The sequence below is a fragment of the Lepidochelys kempii genome, chromosome 6, assembly GCF_965140265.1.
Source record: "Lepidochelys kempii isolate rLepKem1 chromosome 6, rLepKem1.hap2, whole genome shotgun sequence".
NCBI classification, from domain to species: Eukaryota; Metazoa; Chordata; order Testudines; family Cheloniidae; genus Lepidochelys; species Lepidochelys kempii.
In genome coordinates, this window is record NC_133261.1 from 112,141,735 (window position 1) to 112,153,970 (window position 12,236).

General features: G+C 43.1%; 1 protein-coding gene across 1 annotated transcript; it reads right to left on the minus strand.

The window, feature by feature from the left end:
- Positions 1-315: 315 nt before the first annotated feature.
- On the minus strand, positions 316-11,989 carry HSP90AA1 (heat shock protein 90 alpha family class A member 1). The gene is made up of 11 exons (XM_073349670.1): positions 11,827-11,989; positions 9,546-9,704; positions 9,093-9,459; positions 8,300-8,433; positions 6,724-7,032; positions 5,808-5,973; positions 4,638-4,828; positions 4,325-4,472; positions 2,427-2,695; positions 1,312-1,645; positions 316-1,078 (listed from the first exon to the last, which is right to left on the minus strand). The coding sequence occupies exons 2-11, from the start codon at positions 9,702-9,704 to the stop codon at positions 969-971; spliced, it is 2,187 nt and encodes a 728-aa protein (XP_073205771.1). The 5' UTR covers positions 11,827-11,989; the 3' UTR covers positions 316-968.
- Positions 11,990-12,236: the final 247 nt, after the last annotated feature.

The window sequence follows — 12,236 nt, forward strand, 5'->3', positions numbered from 1 at the left end:
CCCACTCAGAGATGCACTAGTGGTATATCTTGAGTCTGTGAAGCCATGTTGGTTGGAATGTTGTCATGACTTTTCCCTTGCAGCTTCTAGGCTGTGGAGGGAGGGGGAGGAGGAGGAGGAAAGGAATCTGGGTACCAATTACCTCAACTGGAGAGTTGAAGTTAGGACTTAGAAGAGGGGAAGGTGGGGAGTGGACCATGCATAGGACACCACTAAATCATGCAGAGGTGAGGTAAGTCACTTGTTTCCAGACCATCAATCAGTATGACTGCCACACCTGTTAGTGAAATAACTTGCATTCTCTCACAAATAAGATTCATTCATAAACACTTTTATTCTTAGTCAGCTTTAAGGTTGAACTGTACATGCAGAGTTGCATAAATCACAAGATTTACAGTGGATTCTATTCTATGGTAGAGTGCAATCCAAAATCCTTTTACAGTATAAAAAGACAGATTTTAACATCAAGACTTTGAAACATAGGAGTATGGGGGTTAAAGCTTCCCCAAATATTTCAGCTCTTCTAGATACCTAGTTACTAGGTACTGTATGCCAGACATGTTTAGTGAGTGAGGAGCTGTATAACAGATTACAACTTTTAAACATCCAGATAGCATAACATTAAATTACTTTTCCCATATTTCTGGCAATAAAGAGAAAGCCAAAACCCCTGCCATCTGCAACCAGCTCTTACAGACAAAATAATTACTCCCTTGCCTGTCTAGGGTGTTACAGTGTTAATGCACCAAGAAAAACAAACAAACATTCCCTTCATGGCATTTCTATCTCACATTAGCTAAAAAAAGCAATGTAACAAAAATAAGGTATAACAATCTTTGAAAATAAATATAAAGAGGGAATGCAGATAGTGTCAATTGTTTTGGCAGGTAACATTCATAATATACAAAATATAACTTATTCAAATTAGCCAAGGACATCCTCAATTTTCTGTAAGCTTGCTGGCTATTTTAGTCCACTTCCTCCATACGTGAAGTGTCATCATCTCCTTCAAGTGGTGGCATCTCCTCAGCAACCGCTGGGCTAGTTTCTTCCGTAGCAGCATCATCTTCATCAATGCCTGTACAAAAAGCACAAGTGTACAATTAAGACCATCCAGAAAGAGATTAATCTCTAATACTACAGTTCACGACAAACAATTCTATGTCCTTCATAATCATAGGCAAGACTGATTACTCAACTGCACCCTCAATTATTTGGACAAGAAAAAATGTTGATCTGCAGCCATTAAATTTCTCCCAAGAATAGTATGTACACATGAACTAGGATTATAAATTCAATAGTTTTACTTACCAAGACCAAGTTTGATCATTCTATAAATACGGTTAGCATGTGTCTGGGGATCCTCCAAACTGAAACCAGAGGACAGGAGTGCGGTTTCATACAACAAAATAACCAGATCCTTCACTGACTTGTCATTCTTGTCAGCCTCTGCTTTCTGCCTTAGTGTTTCAATGATGGAATGATCAGGATTTATCTCAAGGTGTTTCTTTGCTGCCATGTAACCCATTGTGGAGTTGTCTCTCAGTGCTTGGGCCTTCATTATCCTCTCCATATTGGCAGTCCAGCCATACGTACTTGTTACAATGCAACATGGGGAGGTCACCAAACGATTGGAGACCACAACCTGTTGAGTGGAAACATTAATTACCACAAAGTTGGTGGTTTCTGTAGGGTTTAAGATACTACAGGTATGCTGAACTGCAGCAATTGTTTAGAGTACCTGCATAAGCTAAGTGATAAAATACAGCAGGACCCATGATGCAGTCAACATCTGTAGATCCACATCATAAAGTGAAATTTGAAGATACTTTAATTTAAAGTCCAATGGACCATCCACTAACTGACTAATCTTGTTTCACTCTGATTAGAAACCAAAGCATCTCCCACCACTTCATAGACTCAAATTGATTATAAAGACTAGATGTTCCAACCCTATTTTTTTTGGTGGGTGAGAAAGTAGTAACAACTGTACCGATAGACTATATGCTAGTTACTACTGTTGGATAAAAAAAAAATTTAGTAGTTGAGTCATGCCTTAATCTTTTTTGCATCTAAAGGGATAAGGGGCACACAGATTGCCTGATTATTATATAGTTTATTTAAAAAACCTAGCTAGTAATTTTAGGATGAGACATGGAGTATTAAATACTTTTTGCCAAGCAACACTAAGTAGAACAGTTTTACACATTCCTCATTCTTCGCTTTGCCTTAAAACCACACACACTTAACCCTGAGAAGTGTTCCATATAAGACAGGAATGATAAACTAGCAATACTTGTGGTGCTAGAGCTCAAGTGCTGACTAAAGGCTGTCTCGTTAACACTTAGGACCATTCCTCACAATAGCCTGTAAGAGCTTACTAATCAGAAGAGTGACGCCTACAAAGAGTGAGAGGTTCATCATACCTTTTCCACTTTCTTTTCAAGTATGTCCTTCATGATTTTGCAGAGGTTTTCAAACTTTGCCTTCTTCTCCTCCTGTTTCTTTTTCTCCTCTTCATCCTCTGGAAGCTCCAAACCCTCCTTTGTTACAGAAACTAAGGTCTTGCCTTCAAATTCCTTTAACTGCTGCACACAGTACTCATCAATAGGTTCAATCATGTAAATTACCTCCAGACCATGTTTGCGAAGGCGTTCCACAAAAGCAGAATTTGCTACCTGATCTTTGGTTTCACCTGAAAGAAGAATTCCACTTTTTAATTTAAGCCACAACTACTGACTACAGTAGATGAGTATAGAAACTGTCCCTTCTCTAGGTATTTGAGATTCTCATATAAGTAAGCTTGAGTTGTCCCAGAAGAGCAATGGAGCAGCAGACGGCCAGGTTGTTCTGTACAGATGACTGGAAATTGAAGACTGGCTAAAATGCTAACCTTCTTTTGGTGCTTGTGGAAAGGGGCCTTGCAATTTCAGCCTAAGGTGCCCAAAGTAATTTGTGAAGTGCACTACTGAGCCACCCTGAGGCCATCTGTCTGAGGGACTGCTTACAAAAGTGGAGTCTCCCTTCCAATGTGTCAGATCCAAGCCTGAAAGGACACTGGGCTTTCCTATTTGTCCTCTGCAAAGAGGCTGGCACCTGCTCCCTCAACAGGTTCAGCCTTATCCTTGAGCAGCTCTGAACCTAGTCATGAAATCCAGAAGCTTGAAGCCGTTTGCCTAAGGCCACTTGGATTTTGACGCTAAGCCACACATGCCCTTTTATAGAAGGGTCTTAAAAGCTGCGCATTTATCAGGATGAAAGATAAGCTATACCGGTCCCTTAATCATGGAGGCCTAGCAATCCATGGTTGAAGGACAGCAATTGCAGATTGGTAATACCTACTCCAGAAGAGATCACAGCTCATGAATTTAGCATGTTGTACTTTTAATACATCTCTAATTTCTCAGACAGATATTCTCAAACACTAGGTGAAGTACCACAGGAATCCTAAGAAGCCAATTTAAGTGTGTTGAGTTGAAGTTTGAGACTATTGCACCAAGAACTTCTACTTCAGCACCTGAAATTGTTGTAGTTCTCTCCCCCCAAAAAGGAAGTAAATTCAAAAGATAAGGAATGGCAAAAATATGGAGACTGCCTCTGTTATTTCAGAGGCTCCCTAGCAGTCACTGACATTCCTGACTGGAATGTTTGCAAGGTATAAACTGGGGCCATACAAATGCCAACAGAAACCTTGTTTGTGTCCAGCACTGCTTCTCTCAAAAGACAGCTACTTAATTCTTGAACATTAGACTGGGAACAAAGACCCACAGAGGTCAACTCCATGAGTACGGAAAATACACAAGCATGACATTTAGAACATGGATACTTGTCACTGATTCCATCAGGTGCTCAGAAGAGAAATATTCACCATGTAGCTTGCCTCCTTGTGCATTTTCCAACATGCACGGATATTGTTGTGTGGAGTTCACCTGCGTATGACTACTAAGGGATTAAATGGAATAACCTTGCTTCAGACAGGCTTTAAAAAAAAAAAGGACCTCTAAAAAGGTAGCTCTAAGTTAAAGAAAGACTCACTTGTGAAAGGTTATACATGTTTTTGTATTGCTGGCTCACTTGTTCAATTATAGACTAATCCCAACATGCAGTGTTCATGTGGTGACAGCATATGGTATGATAGCCTATGGAGCAAGAACTGCCAGTCCACAACAAGACTATTTAAAAAACAGATAGGACAAGTAGTTGGAAAGCATCTACCTATGACACAAGTTCTGGTGCCTGCCTGAGTCATTAGATAGCAAGCAAAGGTCCAGTACATTTGGAAGCTTTTAAACACCAAAGCTGAAAGTAGTTGCAATTGACTTACCTGTAATGTAATATATGTGTTTCTGGTTTTCCTTCATCCGAGTACAATAGTCTTTCAAAGAGACCATCTCATCACCAGATGCAGAAGTGTAGTACCTCAACAATTCTGAGAGTTTCTTTCGGTTTTGGGAATCTTCATGTATGCCAAGCTGGGGGAAAAAAAAAAAAAAACACTAAATATAAAATCTCACCTTTTCAAACTACATGCTCATACTGTGCAAGTGTCAATAATAAAAGCAGATAATATAAATCCTTGATAGAAGCCACCATGCAAACAGACCAAGTTCTTGCTAAAATACTAAAAGGTCACCGACCTTAATATTTTTAGAGAACTGCTCATAAAATTTCTTGTAGTTCTCCTTGTCTTCTGCTAATTCAGTGAAGAGTTCCAAGCATTTCTTGACCAAGTTCTTTCTTATAACTTTCAGAATCTTGCTCTGCTGCAGCATTTCACGGGAAATATTTAGAGGCAGATCTTCAGAGTCCACCACTCCCCGCATGAAGTCTGTAAGAAAATGAGTGTCAAATCTTGCAGACTAAGAGAAAGCTTTACAATGAGATTAATAATCTTAATAACTTAGATGTATTACAAATACATAGTAAAAGGTTTTTGGGGTTTTTTCCTTTTTTTCCATTTTATTTTAGTTTAGTTTAGAGGCTTGCGTTTTTGAATAGAGCAGGGGTAAGCAAACTTTTTGGCCCAAGGGCCACAGCGGGGTTGCGAAACAGTATGCAGTTCCAGGTACGGAAGGATGTGCCTCTGCAAACAGGCTGGCCCCCAGCCCCTATCTGCCCCCTCCCACTTCCTGCCCCCCTCAGAACTGCCAACCCATCCAACCACACACACCCCGTCCCTGACCCCTATCCACACACCTGCCCCAGCTCCCCCGACCCATCCACCCCCTCTTTGTCCCCTGACCACCCCCACCCGGGACCCCCCAGGACCCCCCCCATCCAACCCCCTGCTCCCTCTTGTCCCCCTCCTGGGACCCTCCCCAATCCAACACCCCCTGCTCCCACCCCCCCAAACCTCTGCCCCATCTAACTGCCCCCCCGAGACCTCCTGCCTCCCCCTGCCACTCAGAGTGGCAGACAGGCTTATCGGAAAGCCTGGGAGGTGTGTGGGCACAAGCCACACTGCCCACGCAGTGGCATAGCTGCAGGAGAGTGGGGGCAGCGGGGTAGGGACCAGGGGCCAGCCTCCCTGGCCAGGAGCTCAGGGACCAGGCAAGACAGTCCCGCAGGCCAGTTTGCCCACCTCTGCTCTAGGGAGTTCCTTTTCTCCAAAAGGAAACTTTAAAGAATCAGATAATCAACCCTCTTCATTGTTCTGTCTTACGCTTCCACATTCACATCTTAAAGAAAAAGCCAAATCACATTTTAGTCACTATTTATGGACTCACAAAAGGTGTTTCTATTTTTTCCACCAATGTACATGACAGGTGATCAGAGGAATGTTACTTTTCAAATAAGGGCCTACTTACTCAGATATTCAGGGATTAGCTCCTCACAGTTATCCATGATGAAGACTCTGCGTACATACAATTTAATGTTATTCTTTTTCTTTCTGTTCTCAAACAAGTCAAAGGGTGCACGTCTTGGGACAAATAGAAGCGCTCTGAATTCCAGCTGCCCTTCCACAGAAAAGTGCTGCAAGAAAGTATGCCAAGGTTTAAGAATCTTTAAAGTTAGCTTGATGCATTTTACAGTGTTTGGAAGACATTCATGGCCACTTCACTTAGCTGGGGCTATGACGTCTAAGAGACATTTTTGACATCTTCACTAATAAAAGCGCATTGCTTTCTTAATCAAGGTTGTCAATCAACAGCATAGCAAGAGTCAGAAGCTGTTCTCCTAGTCTCCACCAGCATGCAGGTCTTAGTGGAAGGCATGTTCAACTACTGTAGAATTTGAACTCTACAGGAGGTTCCCCATTCTCTTTAGGCAGGGCTCCTATGGTGCCATAAGAACCTACCATCCATTATATTTAGTCTGTTTTGCATGTATTCACCTTGATTGTCAGAGACGTTTCCTAACTGTAGAGAAACTTTACCGATCAGAGCCTGAGAAATGCTGCTGCCTACATTAGGTTTAAGAACTTAACTTGGTTTTACAAGGCCTATGCTTTCTAGTTTGTTTCAGATGTGCACAAATCAAGTGATATAAAAAAAACTCTGAATATCCTCAAGTTAGAAAATTGCTGTAGCACTCCGTGTAACAGCAGTTTTAGTAGGCATATAGTGAAACTTTCATCACCCTCAACCAAGCAGAGAGATCTCTTCAAGTACTTAGATATCTTTTTATTAAGACAACAAACCTAGACAACACCCAAAGCACACAACTGAAGTAGGATCTACTGGGCTTTCAGCCATTTTGATTTCAGATATGAGTCCTACTTACTTTCACTGCTAAGTGGTCTTCCCAATCATTGGTCAGGCTTTTGTAGAATTCTCCATATTCCTCATTGGTGATATCATCTGGATTCCGTGTCCAGATTGGCTTGGTTTTGTTGAGCTCCTCTTGGTCAATGTATTTCTCCTTAATCTTCTTTTTCTTCTTCTTGTCCCCATCTTTCTTTTCTTCCTCCTCATCAGAGCCAACATCCTCAATCTCTGGTTTGTCTTCTGTCTTTTCTTCTTTTTCCTCTTTCTCTTCTTCTTTTTCCTCTGCCTCATCATCACTTACTTCCTTATCCCGTTCTTTTTCCACCTAAAAAGATTAGAAGTTTAAGTGGAAGATTGACTTCATAGCATGTTATACGAGTTAGAGGCCCTGATAAGCTTTTCATGCATGCCCATGTCCTCAACTGTTTTGGGCTGGATACCCTATATATACTGCAAACACCAAGTTCTCTCCCCTTGCTCATCCTAACCTCTAATTAAAGATTTAATGTAAAAATGTGATAAAATTATCTGTTTTTTTAACTACAGTATTGCACTTGGTTTTCTGTTACCTAGCATCCCAGTGTTTAAGCATAGAGAAGAAATCAAAAAGTAGTAGTGCTGTACAATCCTGAATAGCTAGACATGGTTTGCACTGGGAAAAAAACAAACAACAAGTTTATCTGGTGAAAGCCTTGTTAAAAAAAGACAGACGGAGGAGAAGTATTTATTAAGTCATTCTAAGACACTTTAAGGATGCTCTGTAAGGAGGGCCTGATTTTTAGTTTCAACTGATGAACAGCAACAACACACCTCTGATAAAGCCAGATTTCATTCTTCTTGTATCCAATAAAGATCAGAAAAACATCAGAACTGGTTACTTGTATCAAAGGGGCTGTCTACACACAGCACTAATACAGACTACATGGGTGTAATTTCTAAAGCACACTAATGTGTTGCATATTAATTGTTCCATGTAAACCCTGCTGGTGCACACTAAAGGTTTGAAACAGTACTATGTTAGAGTGCAGTAGGGAACAACACTACAAAGAAATTACTTTGTTACAGTATAGACCAAGAGAAAATCCTGAAAAAAACCCCTAGTCTTTGGACATTTACACAGAACTCAGAAATTGCTAAAATAAACCCCAAAACAAAGTTAAACTCCAAACAGAAGACTTCTGCATATGAAGCTAAAGTTTACTGAAACCATTAGGTTTAACCGTATATCTTTAATGATGTACGGTGTTATGCCACTCACTGCCCATCATGTTTTAGGTTATACATCTTTTACTCTATTCTGTGACTCCATGTATGAAGAGGACCAGGTCTGACAGCACTGTTGATTCCCAGGAGTCCCCAACAGCAAGTAAGGAAAAAGCAAGAGATTCTTAGACAAATGTTATATATAATACACACACTAGTATATTAATGATTTTTAATCTTGTCTATCACTTTAGAATAAAATTTTTGTACTGTTGAGATACTACGGCTAAACCTTCTATTGTACCACTAAACATTATAATGTGGTCATTTTGAAGTGATTAGATTTTACTAGTTTAATTTACTGTTAGCATTCCAACCTGAACACTTACAAAGAGTGTAATTGGATAACCAATGAACTGAGAGTGCTTCTTCACAATTTCCTTGATTCGTCTTTCCTCCAAGTACTCTGTCTGGTCTTCCTTAAGATGCAAAATAACCTTTGTACCCCGGCCCAGAGGTTCCCCTAGAATAAAGATTTAAGAGTTTTACTGCAAGCACCAATAATTGTGTTTGGCAAGGTGCTAGTTTAACTAGTCGGGTTTTTACATCTTGATCAGAAGTAAGATTCTAATTAAACACCTTATGCTTAAGATTATCCACGTTATGTCCCTAATTTATTTGGGGACAGAGCTTTCCTGTACATCCACATCTACATAGTAATTTTATACTTACTTCCTTGTGTCATGCAGGTCACCTGCACTCATGCTTTTACAATAATGTATTAGCCCTCCTTTAAAACCTCATGATCTTTAATATAAGATATGCATCCTAACTACAATCCCTGCAGCATACAAACAAATCACAGCTCCCTTTGTAGTTGAGCTATCCTCTGAAATAAAAGTTTCTAATCTGAACTGCTACCTCACATTCTTATCCTTTTTACAAGAGAAATGCAGGACCACTGTTGCACTATTATTGTAACTTACTTACAACTGTGAATTAATTTTTCAGCAGAGGTTAAGAAACACTACCCTGAGGAGCAGTTGCTTTAACGGCAGTTTCGTTTTACATGATACCATATGCTACTGCTGTTCCATCTTCAAAACCGTTCCATAATATGGGGAAACACATTAATGAGGGGCTGCTTCAGAGCTATCTGTGCAACAGAATGTTAGCACTTACCATTATCAAGTCTTACAGTGAATGATCCTCCAGCAGAAGACTCCCAAGCATACTGCTCATCATCATTGTGCTTGGTGATCACTGTTACTTTCTCAGCAACCAAGTAGGCAGAGTAGAAGCCAACACCAAACTGACCAATCATAGAAATATCAGCACCTGCTTGCAATGCCTCCATGAAGGCTTTGGTGCCAGATTTGGCAATAGTACCCAGGTTGTTAACCAGATCAGCTTTAGTCATCCCTATGCCAGTATCCACAATGGTAAGGGTGCGATCATGCTTGTTGGGAAGAAGGTTAATTTTCAGATCTTTTCCAGAATCTAGTTTGCTTGGATCAGTCAAACTCTCATATCTGATTTTATCCAAAGCCTACAAAACAAGAGGCAATTATCAGATCCCTCAACACACTACTTGCATTTAGGTAGCAATGTCACTTAATTATTTCCATTACTTACATCTGATGAATTAGAAATCAGCTCTCTCAGGAAGATCTCCTTGTTGGAATAGAAAGTGTTGATGATCAGAGACATCAACTGAGCTATTTCAGCCTGGAAGGCAAAGGTCTCCACCTCCTCCTCCATTGGTTGGTCTTGAGTCTGCACAGCTTCTGGCATCTGTAGAAATAAGTGAAATTGTAGCTCTGTAAGACAGCTCTGTAGAAAGGCTCTTACAACAAGCACATAGTATTCATCTGTTTTATGTTCAACCACTAGAACTTCTTTTAACAAGTACCACCACTTTGGGATAGAAGGGTTACTGAGAACATGGATAACATTTTAAATATATCAGACTGAATAAGAGAATCCCAGTTGGTATTCTCTTCTGGCGGGAACGCTCCAACTCTTATAGCCCTTATCTGGAAAGACCTGGCAGTGATGGATGAGCACAACTCTGCTCCTCAGGAGGACAAAGTTTTAAGTAACTCAGCAGCAATTTGCAAGATTGCCTACCATGCATTTTTAAGGAGTCAGGCTAATGTTGTGAATCTTTCAGGATTCTTCATCCTCAGAGTTGCAGGAGCCATTTAGAAAGGGAGAAGTGAAACTGTGTTGAATACCTGAATTGACTTCTAGATGTTCTGCCTTGTTTGTCTAAATATATGCACTTTTACACAAGTCAAAAAATCTAAGTGAGTTTCCAGAGCATCTAGGGACTGTCAATTCCCTCCAATCAAGGACTGAATACACAAAGTTAACATTACATACTAACCTAACTTCAGAGGCGACTGCTGGAAAGGCAGCGCGCGCCATACTAACCAGCATTTAAGTTTGACCTTATACAACATTTGGGACTAGAAAGTAACTTGCAAAACATACCGACACATATACCCTTCTAATGGCAGAAAGAAGAACTCACAATCTGGTTATTGTTTCCAGCAGCCACCTAATTTTTTTTTTTTTTTTTTTGGCTGAGTGATCAGTCACAAATTGTGAGCTCTCCCCTCAAGGCTGTAGGGCAGATAACTCATACAACCCAAAAGTATGTATGTGCAACCGCACTGACTGTTTAACAGACAAAATGGCATTCTCTTGCTCATATCCCTCACCCAGGCAATGGTGCTATACATTAGTTGCAATGAGAGCACAATTTGGTATAATCCACTGGTTACTTCCTAGTTGCAAAAGAGCAGGTTTTGCAGTCTGGGGAAGCCCAGTGCCACAGTCACATCCCTGTTTTACCGGCTACAGTACCGGCTTGAACCGAATCCCCCTAAAGCTCAGAGGGAGACCTTACTAGCAATTTGACAGGCTTTAGAGTAACAGCCGTGTTAGTCTGTATTCGCAAAAAGAAAAGGAGTACTTGTGGCACCTTAGAGACTAACCAATTTATTTGAGCATAAGCTTGAGCTGTAGCTCACGAAAGCTCATGCTCAAATAAATTGGTTAGTCTCCAAGGTGCCACAAGTCCTCCTTTTCTTCTTACTAGCAATGTGCTTCTCCAGAGCCATAGCGCGGTAAGAAGCACCACGGAACCGGGTCAAGTTCAGATTCCAGCCTCCCCCACGGGGAGTACTGTACGTTGTACCGTTTACAGCGGGTAGAGCTGGAGACCAGGGAGGTATCAGCGCCGCACTCTCTCCACACATGGGGTCACAGCGCCCCCTACAGGCTCCGGCCGGGAACAGATTCTAGAAACTGCCAGAGCCTTCCCCCCCACCCCCAGCGCCTTCCCCACCCACTCGCCGCAAGAGCGAGTCCCTTGCGCCCTCCCCTCCGCAGCCGGTCCCCGCCTCTCTGCTCAGCTAGACACCCGCATCCACACGAGCTACCCCGACAGCCCCGTCTCCACCCCCCCCTCCCCGCGCGGCCAGTCTCCATCACCCCCCTGCCGCACGTGAGGCGGCCTCGTCCCCGAGCCCATCACCGCCCGCCGGCCCTTGCGCCGCCAGAGCCGGTCCGCTCCCCGAGCCTGCTCCGGCCCCTCCGCGTCTTTCCGTTCCCAGCAATTCCCCAGAACAAACGCGAATCCCCGCAGCAGCCGCCTAGGGGTCACTTCCCGCAAGGCCAGACACCGCTCTGCGGGTGGCTCTTTCGGCAGGGGCTGCCTGCGCCCCTCACACCGCCCTGCAAGCGCGCCGCCGGTCCCCTCTCCCGCGAGCTGGGCTACCGGTCTCCGCTCCGCGAAAGGACCTCCGCCATCAGCCCAGGTCACCCGCCTCCCCCGAGCCGGGGACGGGACCGCTGAGAGGTCCATCCTCTGATAGATCCTCCCGTCACCGCTGCCCCCGCGTCTCACCTTAGCGGCGACAGCTGTAACTGCTTCTCTCCGTTAACCGTACTTCTCTCTCCGCACTAACAGCACTGATATTCGCCGCCTCCCGCCCGCCTTTTATACCGCCGGCACCGCCTCCTTCCAGAACCATCGGGAACCTTCACTGACAGGCACGGGGGTGGTGACTCCAACCCTCATCACGGGAGGGGAAGGGCCGAGAGGGGGAAGCCGCTGGGGAACAAATACGCATGCGCCAGGACGAAATGCCTCGGTTTGCGCACGCGTCGTCTGTCAGCTAGCTGAGACTACTGCGCATGCGCCTTCCGAAGCCCCGTTCGCACGCGCACTGCCTTTCCAGCAGTCGCCTCTGAAGGCGGCGGTGGGAAATGCGCTTGCGCGAGATCAACTGTCATCGGTTGGCTTGGGAAAAGGGG

Excerpts from the sequence above, each read along its gene's own strand:
- HSP90AA1 (XM_073349670.1), bottom strand. The coding sequence starts at position 9,704 with ATGCCAGAAGCTGTGCAGACTCAAGACCAACCAATGGAGGAGGAGGTG. Across the intron at positions 5,974-6,723 it reads AAGACCACTTAGCAGTGAAA|CACTTTTCTGTGGAAGGGCA; the intron begins GTAAGTAGGACT and ends ACTTTCTTGCAG. Across the intron at positions 1,079-1,311 it reads AATGATCAAACTTGGTCTTG|GCATTGATGAAGATGATGCT; the intron begins GTAAGTAAAACT and ends CTTTTTGTACAG.